This window comes from Clarias gariepinus, chromosome 6, assembly GCF_024256425.1.
Source record: "Clarias gariepinus isolate MV-2021 ecotype Netherlands chromosome 6, CGAR_prim_01v2, whole genome shotgun sequence".
In the NCBI taxonomy this organism is placed as follows: Eukaryota; Metazoa; Chordata; class Actinopteri; order Siluriformes; family Clariidae; genus Clarias; species Clarias gariepinus.
In genome coordinates, this window is record NC_071105.1 from 12,230,806 (window position 1) to 12,245,046 (window position 14,241).

The 14,241-nt window shown below is 37.0% G+C and overlaps 2 protein-coding genes across 2 annotated transcripts; one reads left to right on the top strand and one right to left on the bottom strand.

Moving 5' to 3' along the window:
* Positions 1-2,892: 2,892 nt before the first annotated feature.
* ndufb5 (NADH:ubiquinone oxidoreductase subunit B5) lies at positions 2,893-7,933 on the bottom strand. The gene is made up of 6 exons (XM_053498898.1): positions 7,806-7,933; positions 5,392-5,477; positions 5,063-5,129; positions 4,886-4,947; positions 4,079-4,185; positions 2,893-3,146 (listed from the first exon to the last, which is right to left on the bottom strand). The coding sequence occupies exons 1-6, from the start codon at positions 7,921-7,923 to the stop codon at positions 3,026-3,028; spliced, it is 561 nt and encodes a 186-aa protein (XP_053354873.1). The 5' UTR covers positions 7,924-7,933; the 3' UTR covers positions 2,893-3,025.
* A 1,917-nt stretch (positions 7,934-9,850) lies between these two features.
* On the top strand, positions 9,851-14,188 carry mrpl47 (mitochondrial ribosomal protein L47). Its single transcript, XM_053499200.1, has 7 exons — positions 9,851-9,990; positions 10,112-10,242; positions 11,169-11,229; positions 12,737-12,833; positions 13,591-13,721; positions 13,819-13,914; positions 14,012-14,188. Exons 1-7 carry the CDS (start codon positions 9,860-9,862, stop codon positions 14,118-14,120), a joined length of 756 nt encoding a protein of 251 aa, XP_053355175.1. The 5' UTR covers positions 9,851-9,859; the 3' UTR covers positions 14,121-14,188.
* The last annotated feature ends 53 nt before the right edge of the window (positions 14,189-14,241 follow it).

Here is a 14,241-nt window from a genome sequence, read left to right on the forward strand (position 1 = left end):
GGCGGAGGCGCGGACCTGCCGTGCTCCTCAGGAAACACAGCCGAAACCGTCACCCCGTTCGCAGAACCCCTAAACGCTGATTGGTTAGGATTTAAATTTATTCAAGGAGACGTGCTCGCCTATTGGCTGTGACACGCAGAGGGTGGAGTTTATGCAAATATATGTCATATGCTGTATATTTACCAGTACCTAATTCTCTCCTACTGTATTGTGTGGTTATACGTATTACGTCGTTAACTTAATTTGTTTTTAATGCTTCCGAATATAAATGATACATATTTACATATCTGAAGCTATTGCACATGTCACTTTTCATAAGTCACTTTATACAATACATGTTTATCTGCCACTTTAAAACATTTAAAAATGTTATATATATATATTTCCCCCCATATTCCTATATTCTATATTTTGTGATATTTTTACATGCCCTTATTTGTACAGTTTGTTTATTTTACTAGTTACATTTATTTTCCTTTGTATTTTATTTTTTTTTATTAATATTTATTCCTTATATATAGTTTTTTATTTTCTTTTTAAGGTCACCGGCGGTCATATAAGCATTTCACTGCATATCGTACTGTGTATGACTGTGTATGTGACAAATAAAATTTGAATTTGATACATTTTAAATGTTTTGCTGGTACATCAAACAGCATGCATGTGTTGGATGGATGGATGGATGGATGGATGGATAGACAGACAGACAGACAGATAGATAGATAGATAGATAGATAGATAGATAGATTATATGGAAAAAATATATTTGTTCAAACCTGTTACTTATTGAATGCAGTTGTTTCAATCAGACTCCTTAACCCCCGTAAAGGGCAATCAGCCCTTTTAATGCTTCAGCATACCAAGACATCTTTAAATGACGACTCAAGATGTATCTGTTTCTTCAGTTCTTGAACTAACCCCCAAACACCCCCCCCCAACAGTGTTTGACTGATTGCAGTTAGTTAGTAACCTAGTAACCCGGTGTAAGTATCTATTCAATGACGGAAGAACTTTTTGTAAGACGCTTTGGATAAAAGCGTCTGCCAAATGCCTACATGTAAATGTAAGACATCTTGGATAGTGCTATGCTTCCAACTTTGTGGCAACAGTTTGGGGAAGGCCATTTTCTATTCCAATATGACTGTGTACCAGTGCACAAAGCATGGACTATAAAGACATGTTTTGACAAGTTTGCACAGAGGCCTGACCTCAACCCCATATTGAGCACCTTTGGAATAAACTAAAACAGAGATTATGAGCCAGACCTTCTCATCTAACATGAGTGCCTGACCTCATAAAGGAGTTTGCATGTTCTCCCTGTACTCAGAGGGCTTCCTTGGGGTACTGCGGTTTCTTTCCACAGTCCAAAGACATACAGATTAGGTTCATTTGCATTCCCAAATTGTTCATTGTGTGCCCCGCAATGGATTGCAAACATGTGATATACAGGATGTACCCTGTGTGAGTAAAATTAATAAGTGCAAATATAGGTGAATGAGGATGAATATCAATGGATAGACAATGCAAGTGAGTTATAGCAATTAAAAGTAGACGTATAAGACGTTACTCATACTTGCCAATCAGTTTACTCAATTACTTACTCTCTATACACAATATCCTATGTGGGGTCATGCGAGAATTGGCGCCTATCCCAAGGAAACATAAGAAACGTGGTTAAGCCACCTGACTAAACCCTAAGCCACCATGCTACCTTGACAAATGTCTTTTAGATAGGAATGTTTTACTTGTTCAAGATAATGTTAATATAAAGTTATGGGCTCTAAAAACAAAAGATTGATCACAAGATTATGTTCATGGTTTAAACCTAATCCTTAAATTCATAGGCCTTGTTTACTGTGGCTTGCATAAATCTTCAGCCCTTTGCATGTTTTGTCCTGCAGTACTGTAAGTGCCAAGAATGTAAGGACAATGTGACCTTGTTTACAGTGGCTTGCATAAATTATCACACCCTCACATGTTTGCTTATTTTGTAGTCTTACACCGTAAAAGTAATATTCACCTTGGTGGGATTATATTTCATGCACCTACAGAAAATAATCCTGTATCGCTTGCAACATTATTGCAAAATTAAGACCAAATTGAAAAGGATGGCATAAATATTCACCCAATATGGCTATGGAATTAAATTATTTGTTGAAGAAATGAGTTGCCATCACAAGTCACAAGATCAGCTAAAAAGTTTCATTTGCTATGAGCAGTTTAAGTGTTAAGACATGTTACAGGGCTATTAAAACAAATACAGGACAAATGGTTTGAATCTAAATCACCATATAGACTACAATTAAATCTATTGTTTATAAAGTGTAAACGAGGTGGGTCAACTCTGCCTGGAGATGGTCATCTACCAAAAAAGTCAATGAAGCAGCAGAGACTCCATAACATTTATTTACTGTAAACGATTTGTCAACCAAAAATATAGCAGTTTTTAATTAATAACCTTAAATGTATAAGTAAAGTTTGCTCAAGTAATCAGACAAATACTTGCTCCATTGTAGTACAGCTAAAAACTAGAGTCCTATACATCATGACAAGGTTATGAATAATATAAATATGTGCAAATTCTACACTTCCCAAAGAACAGCCATAAAACCAACTTGGTGCACTCTCCTCTATTTTCATTTGGGTGTAATACATATGGATGTATTACTTTTTAATGGTTGCACTGTTGTTGGTTGCACTGTTGTTCTTGCAACTAATCAAAGCATCCAATTTTCCTACCCTGCATTCAGGGAAATTAAATGTCAGGTTTGGATTTACAGTCTGTATAGTGGTTATAGGGTCATCCTGATATTAACAATTTTCAAATATTTGTTTATATTAGGGGAATTACTAACAGCAAGTAAAAGTAAATAAATAAATGGAACACTAGAATCTGGCGTCTACACTTTATTGGTGCCAGTGGCAAAAGAACAAATATATTTGCACAAACTTCAGTATCCATTATACATTGTATAATGACAATAGTTCGGGGCAGGTTTGAGGTGATGGAATCAGATATCCAGGCTCAATTGTCAGGTGTTGCTTTAGGGCTCTGGTCGATTAGGTTCTGATCAACTGTTTCGATATGGAACCAGGGTCCATCTCCTTTGGCCCTCATGTGCTTCCGAACTTCAAGATGTTTTTGTCTATGTAAAAAAAAATAATAATAATAAGCCATAATATTGTTCATAAAGCATTCACAAAACAAAATATAAGCAATAACATTCATTTTAAATAAAGGTTACTCTAATACAGTAATAACTGAATGTTAAATAACCTTTTCATAATAATTTTTTTTTACAACGATCACTTGCAATATTGATCACTAGTTTCCTCATTATAGACTTCAATTTTTATTTTCAACCTAGAAAATAGTTTCGAAGTGAAACAGAGCTGAAGAGAGCATTCCGTCAGATAGTGATCAAGTTGTATACAAATGTTTTGGACCTATAATTACTTTGTGTCACTTCATGAGCTTCACTTATTACCCTGACATACCCATCTGACAAAAAAGAAAAAAGAAAAAAAATCACTTTGTGTGCATGTGGAAATGCTCTTATTTACATAATTTAACATAGCTGTGATTTCTACTATCAGTGAATTCCCACACATTTAAGTGATGGCCATTCCATGACTACTTTCTGATCATTTTTGTTCCACAAAGTTGAAGGTTCAGCACGGTCCTTAAAGGTTTTAATAATGTGCTGGACAGTTCTTTACCCAATTTCAGTCATTTCAAATCACCTTAATTGTTTCAGGGACTTGATGCAGGCCAGTAATTTTACCCTTTTGAAGTGATGAACTATTTTTGGTTAGGCAGTGCATTTCTGTATTTTTCATTTTTACTTTGGCCTTTCATCTTTCACTATGCAAAAAAAGTAATGTAAAAATCTGTGAACATGCTGAGTGATGTATGCATGCATCCACAAATACCTTCGGGATGAAGAAAAGTCATTTCACAAAACTTTTAAATGTTAAAGGTATTCTGGCTTGAAACAGTGTGATCAATTGTTTGTCCATGTGCCGAAAAAATTTAAAACATGGAAAATCAGGTAAGTTTTAACCCTTATTAACTTACCTCATTTCAGCTTTCTCTGCCTCAATCTGGATAAGTGCCATCATTTTCTCGTAATCCTTCACTGGACTGTCATAAACGTACTGGGCAATCCATCGAGTAATGGGATGCTTGAACACAATAAAACACAGAGATCCATAAACATTAAGCGTATACAGTCTGCATGCATTTAATGTCTAGACAGCTCTGTAAAGTCAAGAAAAACAACCTGACCACATTTGTATTGCGAGACCTGAAATAATACAAAGGGCATTCAAGTCAAACCGGGACTAGTAGAATAAAAGAACACAATTATGAAAAGTAAAAAAGTAACTTCTGTATACAAACCCCAGCTACACTTATGCCCTTATCTAAGCATTTCACGAGTGGTTGGTTAAACCTGTGATAAAAAGATCTCCTAATATGCTAGACCCAAGATCAGACCACCTGCATCACGACTGAAATGCTGGCCTCCCACGAACTCCTGTAATGGCCGAATCATTTGGAGGGTGCTTGTAATGTGAAAGTGCCATTTGTGAGTGATCGTGTGTACAGTTCCCACCGAGAGATGTGTCCCTTTTGCTATTTGGCAAAAAGGTGTCAATTTTCAAGTATCAGGCATTCTACTAACTCGATGTTAATGGAAACAACTGCAGCAAGTTGTAAGCCACTTCGACCAGAACTATCGTTTGCACCATAATCAATACTGTACTGTATTGTGCTTAAAGGCTTTTGTAAATATCAATCAGTTTTACATCTTCATTCACATTTCCCGGTTTGACTTGAACACCCCTTATATTGCAACATATTTTTATATATTTCAAACTATACCTTGTAGTACTCCCAATGCTCTGGCTCATAGCCCTCAGGGATTTCAGCCAATTCAGCCTCACCTAGGACATAATGACCATGTTATATACCAAAGACATCATGTGTCATCAATAACATCACATACCGTCAATAACGTCATGTCAATCAATAAAGTCACATAACGGTAATTTAACTTACCGACGAAAACATTCACAAACGTCACAAAAGCTGCAACAGGGATCCCGGTAAGCAGAATATAATATTGCTGATGGAGATAAAAAAAAATATATACTTTTAGTTTTCTGATTCTTCAATAAACATCTTTCTCAACTTAAAACAACAAACGTATCAACTCAGGTAATAGCAAAAAAAATAAAAAAAATGCAACTTTCCAAAAAGTAAACCATTAGTCTTCTAAACTTTTTTTTAAGTGAAAATTAAAATTTTGTAACATGTAAAACATAAAACCACCTTGAGCACATTTTTCCAACTCTACATTTGTCAAAGGACTGCTTTTTAAGACTAACCAGCAACTTGAGAAATCTTCTGTCATAGAAGTCGGTGGGCTTGATGACAAACATTCTCTTCCCATGACTTCCATAACGGACAGCAACTGTTACAAAAAACATAATACAATTAATGACTTGGCCCCAGACTGAAGTACATAATATTATTTAGAAAAGGGAACATTTATTGCAAACAGATACATCAAGAAGACATGCCTCATTTTAGTCAGTGTACCTATGAACATATAAACTCAAGTAATTGTAAACCTCTTCACTGATGGCTGTTAAACCTGTGCTAACATGCAACTGATTGAGTTTATTCATAAAGCCATCCCGTATGTGGCAGACATGTGACCCACATTACAGGCTCTACACTGCAGCAGAGCTTCAATCAGCACCTAAAGTGTCCTTCTGTTGCAACAGCCAGTGAAGCCTTGGACATGACAACAAGGCACAACCGACCGTGACTTTGTTCCAAATATCCTTAATTATATATATAATCACACCAAAGTGCTGTTAAATTCTCAATTCTGATTGCTCAGGAGGTGAGTAATGTCCTACAGCATCAGGTCTAACAATAGGACAAGGCAAAGCAGAGCAGTCATTTAAATGTTGTCTCTTAAAGTAACTCATGATCATTGCTATGATGTCACTTTGTGTAAGGAGATTATTCAAGGAGTTTATTTCTAAAGTATGGTAAAGCAGACAGAAACAACTGTTTATAGACATTATAACATGGGTAACAAAAAAAACTAACTTCTTCCACAATATTAAACACCCATAACTAAACACAGGTTAAACATGAAGTGTTGATCTTTAACTAATTAAAAATGAATAGCAACAGGTGATAAATTGCAGTGGAGAAATAAAACACTTTGTGGGATGCTGTTATTGGAAATCTTCAGAATGACAATCTAAGCACGCTTCACTGTAGTTTGTTGCATAATTATATGATTCAGCAATGAATTATTTAAAAATTAACTAGGTTGTTATTAACTACAATCATTTTGTTGTGATTTGATGTATGAAAATTTATATCCTCTGGTGAAGAAACTATCCTCTGGTGAAGCGGTAGTTAATATTAAAAAATGGGGGATGGGGGGGGTAGAGGGTAGCAGTTCAGTTACGGATCGTGATTGCTTTGTGCGGCAATTCATGTAGCGCCATACTGACTCCAAAGCACTGACTTTTATACATTTGTATTTGTAATGCTAAAAATATTGCACTTTCTCTACCATCCTACAGACGGTGGGAACTAAATTATTCAGACATGGGGAGGCAGCACAGCATCCTATGGGCCAAGAATAAACTATTTTGTGACATTTGTGTAGAATTGAAACGAAAAATTAAACAATGAATTAGGACCAAATCAGCACCTAGCTATAGTGATCACAACATATCGGGTGATCGCTGGTGATTTCCATCCCTAGTTAATATCAAACTGTAATGTTGGACAACTTATGAACATAAGAAAAACCATAAGCATGCAAACCTGACAGAAGTAAATCTTATACTGATATATACTCTTAAAAAAAAAAAAAACATAATAAATAAGCTTTAACTAGATACAGAAATTTAACCAGGATAAAGAGTTATTTGCTTAAATGCTTTTTTTTAAATTAGTTATTTAAACACACCAATCAGCCATATCATTATGACCACCGGTCTTATATTAAGTAGGTTCACTTTTGCCACCATAACACAGTGTTCTGACAACTTTCTAACACAACCAGCATTAACCTTTTGCTTAATTTGACCAAAGTTTTCTTTGTTGGATTACTTCTGATGGGTCTTGACCACCACAGACCAGGAACATCCCACAAGAGCAGCAGTTTTGAAGTTGCTCTGACCCCGACGCCTAGCAATCACAATTTGTCCCTTCTCACAGTAATTACATTTTTAATGTCATAATTACAATGAGGCTGGAAGTAGGTGGGATATATTAAGCAGCAAGTGAACCTTTTTTTTATGAAGTTGATGTGTTAGAAGCAGAGAAAATGGGCAAGCATAAGGATTTGAGTGACTCTAACAAGGGCCAAATTGTGATGGCTATGGAGGACTGGGTCAGAGCAACTCCAAAACTGCAGCTCTTGTAGGATGTTTGCTCACGTTACTTAAAAACAATCTGCTTAGTGATCATAATGATAATACTATGAGCATTGTTGATATCACAACAGCTGTAAGAAAATAACTAGATTAGCCTTGACTACAGAGACACAATAATAATATAAAAGTTATTTATCACCAAACTGATAATGTCAAAGCCTCAATTTAACACCCTGTGTAGTGTCCTTCTGTTGGAATGAAAGGTTCCGTTTAGAGCACAGGCTGCCTGATTAGCCTACTTAGCTAAAGCGCGAGGACAAGGTCACTGCTAATAATAAAGCGTCTGTATGAATATGTGAAGAGTTCTGATAAACACACGCATGCTTTACCTTGTTCTGAGCGTACTACTGCCCTGGAAAGTAGATCTGCCGACTGATTTGCACGTTTTAAGGGATTTATCCTGGCGGCAAAGGCTCCCGCAGCCCGCAGGACGCTCAGACCCGCCATGACTGTTTGGGGCAGGGCTTCACCGAGGGCTTCACTGATTGGTTCGTCCGTTATTAGTGACGTCACGGATGCGACGGAAGTAAAATCTCATTAGTTTCAGCCGACGTTTAATTCTTATTGCTTATGGTTATGTATGTACAGTGCATTAATTATAATACTGTTTGTGGTATTTTTAACTTACCATAAACGTACTATTTACTATTAAAATAGCCTTTACTAATGAAATAATATCAATTTTACCATCAGTTTTGGTAATTTTGGTAATTGTCGACTGTTATACCTGGTCTAAAAAATAACCGTCACATACACTACATACATTACATTTTCTATTTAATTACCAAAACATTTAATATATCTAATTCCAAAATAATTTCTAAACATAAAACAGTCAAGGGATTTTATTTGTCAAATATAAAAAACATGGACTTGTGTTGCCAAATTGTGTATAAAACCACTTTCGTATACTGTACAGTATGTCATTCTACAGAAAAGGTGGAATTTGTTATAAGACATTTCCTGAAATGTATTTCTTCTTTTACCCCTGAAATTCTTTAATAGCACGAACTTACTTTTAAACTTTATAAATCTACAAAAAGTAAAGATTTATGCATTTTTATGTTTTTGTATACATATAATAATTAATGTTACTTGTGGTGACATGGTGGCTTAAGCACCTCCAGTGTCCAGGTTTGATTCCCACCCTAGGGTCTGTGTGCATGGAGTTTGCATGTTTCCCTGTACTTGATGGATTTCCCCCCGGGTACTCAGGTTTCCTCCCACAGTCAAAAGACATGCAGATGAGGCTAATTGGTGTACAAATTGGCATTTGTGAATGTGTGAATGAGCATGTGAGTGTGTGTGTGTGTGTGTGTGTGTGTGTGCCCTGCAATGGGGTTGCCACCCCATCCGGGGTGTACCCCACCTAATGCCCTAAGTCTCCTGGCACAAGCTCCCTTCACCCTGTACACAGGATAAAGCGCTATCTTATTAAAATATTTGCCAAATGACTTCCATGTGTAAAACCACACTTTTTTTTTTATGTCAAAAGCAATTAATTACAAGAGGGCCCTTCACAAACTATGATGTCATAGGGCAACACCAATGACAGACTTAAACTTTTGCATGAAACTACAAAATAAATTATGACATTTATAAACAAATGCAGAGAGACATTTGACATACTTTTTGCATTTGTCCAGCCCTCTTCATCTAGTGACCTATGATGCAGAAACAATTTTAAATTGTCAACTGTATTTCAAAATAAACCTTTTTTTCTTTTGTGTGTAACAGTAACACCAACGACATCGTTTGGGGTGACTGACATTTATTTCATATTATTAATTATAATAAATACTTTTTTATGACATTAGTGTTTAACATATTTTATAAGATGCTATAACTTAAACTGATGCTATTGTGCATTAAATTGATTTGAAAAAAACTTTAGATAAAAAGTATATGGTCCCACTTCCTAGTATGATCAAAACAAAATGTATTTAATGACTGAAAGAACATACTATATTTTCTGAACATTTGATTCCCTCCTCTGGTCTGTGTGTGTGGAGTTTGCACGCTCTCCCCATGCTTTGTGGGTTTCCTCCAGGTACTCCTGTTTCCTCCCACAGTCCAAAGACAAAACCTGGGATATGCAAATAATAAAGCATTTCACTGTGCAACAATGAACATATATGTGACGAATAAAGGTTGAACTTAAGGACTTGAAATTGCCTCTAGTGTGTGAATGCGGTAGTGAATGTTGACTGGTGGTCATTAAATGTGAATAAATAAAATTAGCATTCACACTCCATAGTCTTGACTACACAGGTTCCTAAATAGATGGATGAATGGAATAGGTCAAATTGCAAGTTGCTGGGACACGGTGATTTCTGGTGAAATTATCTGGCAACCCAGCTCAGCGTTGACATTGCCGTTCAAGATGGCGGCGGCCACTGCATGCCGTCTCACCTCACTTTGCAGACAATTTCAAAGCGTTGTTAAAATATCTTTCCCAAACAAAGCTCAATATTCATCTCATACACTGGTTAACTATCATTCCTGTGTACGGAGGTAATTTTTGTGTGTTATTGTTTAACTCCAGGTCAGCACTAAGCTTTTTTAGCAGCACAGGAAGCTGTAAATGTGAATGAGAGTCACTATTTAATGAACACTGTCTTATCTCATTTTCCAGGCAAAACTACAATCTTTTTCGATTCAGCCGTCCTGAGCATGCTCGCCTTCTCCACACATCCACCAGCAGGTGGGGCCTGGAGGAGTTCTTTGACCTGCCTGAAAACTGGGGAGAGACTACAGTTAAATCAGGTAGCACTGAATCTCCATCAGCTTTATAAAACTAACTAACCAGGTCACCTAGTGATTGTTGTTTAGTGTTATCATTATTTCTGTGCCTCTTGTTGGTGCCTTGTTCACACATACACCAATCAGCTATAATATTATGACCGCCTGTCTAATATTGTGTAGGTCCCCTCTTTTTACCCCTCTTTTTTAATTAAACAAGCATTAACCATTTAAAAAATTTGATGTACGGTAGCTTTTTTTTTTTTATCGGATCAGACTATACGCGCCTGTCTACGCTCCGTAAGTGCATAAGTAAGCCTTGGTCACCCATGGACCTTCTCACAGTAGCTGCAGTTACAATATCTCGTGCCAATGCCACCTGTGAGTGGGTGGGTATATTAGGCAGCTTTTTTTCTCTCTCTTTTGTCCCTGAATTTGATGTGTTAAAAAAAAAGGAAGAATGGGCAGACATAAGGATTTAAAGGACTTTAAATTTGGTTTGCTGGACAAAATTTGGTTGGTTGGTTGGTTGGTTGGTTAGATGACTGGGTCAGAGCAACTTGAAAACTAAAGCTTTTGTGGGATGTTTCTGGACTTTAGTGGTAAGAACCAACCAAAAGTAATGCAAAGAATTAAAAAACGGTGAACCAGGGCATCCAAGGCTTACTGATGCAAGTGCGGAGTTAAGGTTGCTTCATGTACTTTGATCCGATCTAAGAGCTACTGTATCTCTGATTGCTGAAAAGGAAAGGTTTCAGAACAAACGTCACTGCTGTTTTTGGTGGCACAAGGGGGAAACCTACTCAATATTAAGCTGGTGGTCATATTGTTATGGCTGATTGGTGTATCTTCAGCAACAGCATTTTAAACATTTTGGCAAGTTATATAAAAGATGACTTTACTTAATTATGCACCATGATTAATTTTGTTGTTTGTTTGAATTCTCACAGGTTCTCCATGGACAGCTAAACAGCTTAGAGCAAAGAGTAATGAAGACTTGCACAAGCTGTGGTAACGTTTATGTTTAATTCCACTTAGATTTCTTTTCTTTCTTTTTTTAAATTATTTCTCTTCCCTAATTTAGTCGTAGCCAGTTCCTCCCTGTCACTAGGGGGCTCCCACATTAAGGCTACTACTACCACTCAGCCGGGAGGGCCGAAGACTATCACGTGTTTCCTCCGAACCGTCAGCCGACCGCATCTTTTCGAACTGCTTGCTCATGCACCATTAGGGGCGGAGGGGCAGCTCACAGACGCCCCTGATTGGCTGTAGAGCCGTGATTAATGTGGGAGCGCGAGTACCTTTCATCCCTCCCCCCTGAGAGAGCTTGGCCAATCAGCTCCCTCTAGACCTCCGGCTGTGAGAGGAAAACAGCATCACCCGGGGTTCGAACCAGCGATCTCCGTATAAAAGGGCGAGCACTTTACCACTACTTTAGATTTCTAATAATCAGTCATTCTAATAATTTAGAAACCTGTAAGACAGTAATGTGAAATTAGTATGAACTTTTATGAAATCTTCAGCACATTATTAAAACCTGGAAGGATATTGCTGAACTGTCTTTTGCCTCTGACTGTAAAGTATGTGACTTGAGAGTAAACTGAGAGTGATTAAACTCTATTTGTAAAGTTGCATGGTAAAAATCGAGCGTAAAAACCAAAGCTATGTTTATGGAAATGCTCTTCTTTTCACTATTACACACCGTGTGATAAGAACTCACAGGATTTGGACTAAACAGCTGTGTGGCTATTTATTTGATAGTTAGACTAATCAGAAAAAAAGTTTCAGTTTGCTAAGGAGTATAAAGATTGGACTTCAGAACAATGGAAAAGGGTTTAGAGCTAAATGTGATTGAACAAATCTTAGAGAGTAAAACCTTTTTTGGCCAGGCAGATTATATTTTAGTGTATGATCCCATTCCCGGTGCCAACTGAGATCTGGTTTGTTTGTGGTTCTAAATAACAGTCTCACTGAGCACAGTGCACACATTTTAGTTACAAGTATTAGGCATAAATACTTCAGTGGCACAGACAATGATCTCTAACGTGGTTAACTGGCAAACATTAATGACACAAAATATAGTTTGGACAGGAAAGACATACAAATTATCTGATGTGGTGACCCTTATTATAAAAGATACAAAGCACAAAAATATAATGTTTGGTGTAGTGGTTAGCACCGTGGACTTGCACCTCCAAGGTCAAGGATGAGTCCCGCCTTCTGGTCTGTGTGTATGGAGTTTGCATGCTCTATCTGTGCTTGGTGGGTTTTCTCCAAAGTCCAAAGACATGCAGTGTAGACATATCAGTGTTTCTTAATTTCCTGTAGTGTCTGCAGTGGACTGGCCCCTGGTCCAGGGAGTACCCGCCTTGTGCCCTAAATCCCTAAATCCTTTGGGATGGGCTCAATGCCTCTCACAACCCTGTACAGGGTGAACAGTATAGAGACACCTTGTTTTGGGTGCATGTTTTTTTTTACGTGGTTTGCTCTCCATAATCATATCTCTTTTATGTTGCAGGTATGTGCTTCTAAAGGAAAAGAACATGTTAAATACTATAGAACAAGAGTCGAAACGGCAGTGTGTTTCAATGCCTAGTCCAGAACGCATTAAGAAGGTAAGCAGACACTTTAATTCTCTGATCAGTAAGGTTGTCACCATATTCCCCGGGTGTGGGATTGTTTTCTGTTATCACTAATTTTTAGCTCATTTAAATGGCAAAAAAATTATAATAATAATAAAATCCCTAAAAAAAATTCCTGGACTGAATAAAAACGCATTAGTATTTATCAGCATTGATTAATCTTACACTAGTTGCCAGTTTGGTTACTTTAATTTAAACTTGATATGGCTCACCTACAGTATAAAGTAGAAAGTGCTTTTAACTTTATAAAATCCTTAAGGTAAATGTAAACAATAATTTTCTGGCTATATATTAGTGTAGCAGGGGATTATGTGGAGAAATAAATGGAGATTTTATTTTCAAAACTGTGTTCAACAGTCTTGGTTTCATTTGAACGATCCTCGTGTATACAATTTAGTCGTTACTAATTTCCTTTTCTTTTTGCCAAATTCTTTTTATTGTGCAACAGCTCCCACAACATGTTTCAGGGAACATAAAAAACAAACACACTTTCTCTGAGACTAAGTCCAGCTAATTTGACTTATAGTTGACTATAACTAGCTAGTGTCGCTATACTTTCTCAGCAGTGCCAATTAAACACACTGAATTCCAGTGACCAGACAAACGTCCATAGTAAATGTAATATCCGTGATTTTGGGTTGGAATTTCCACTACTGTTACTTAACAGTCTCCCAAATTCCTTCTTTGAGAACCACTGGTTTAGAAATAACCAAAGGTTTTATTTTATTAGGTGGAAAGATCAATGAAGAGACTCGACACTGTTGTGAAAGAGCGAGAAGACTCTCTCCGTTTGTTACAGACAGGACAGGAAAAAGGCAGGCCTGGAGAATGGAGGAAAAATGTTTTTGGCAAAACGTTCTGGTAAGTATTTAAATTTTCTCCCTGTGACAGGCCTGTATGTGGAAACATATATTCACATATATAAGTGTAACATGGCATTTTTATGTTTATGAAATAGGTACCGTTTTAGAGAACATCCTATTCCCTGGAACATGAACAAGATCTACAAAAGGAAACGTTTCTATACACCGTCATTTGTCGGCCCTTACACAAGGTGAGCCCGAAGACCGGGATTTAAATGACCTAGCAAAACATCTCAGACTGGAGTTACATGCTTATATGTGCTAATTTTTTCATATATCTAATTTCAGGCTAAGTCTTGAGAAACACCTGAGGAGTAAAACAAGGCGAGAAAGGAAAGAAAAACAAAAGCAGAAGCAACTGATTGACGTTTTCCCTAAAAAGACTGCACTAGCGTGAGCTAGCCGAGGCAAAAAATGGAAAAGTGAATGATGCTAAATATATAAACCAATTTCTTTGTGTGTGAATTGATCTCTCTTTTTTTGTTTTTTAAACAATTAATGCAGTCCTACTGCAGATA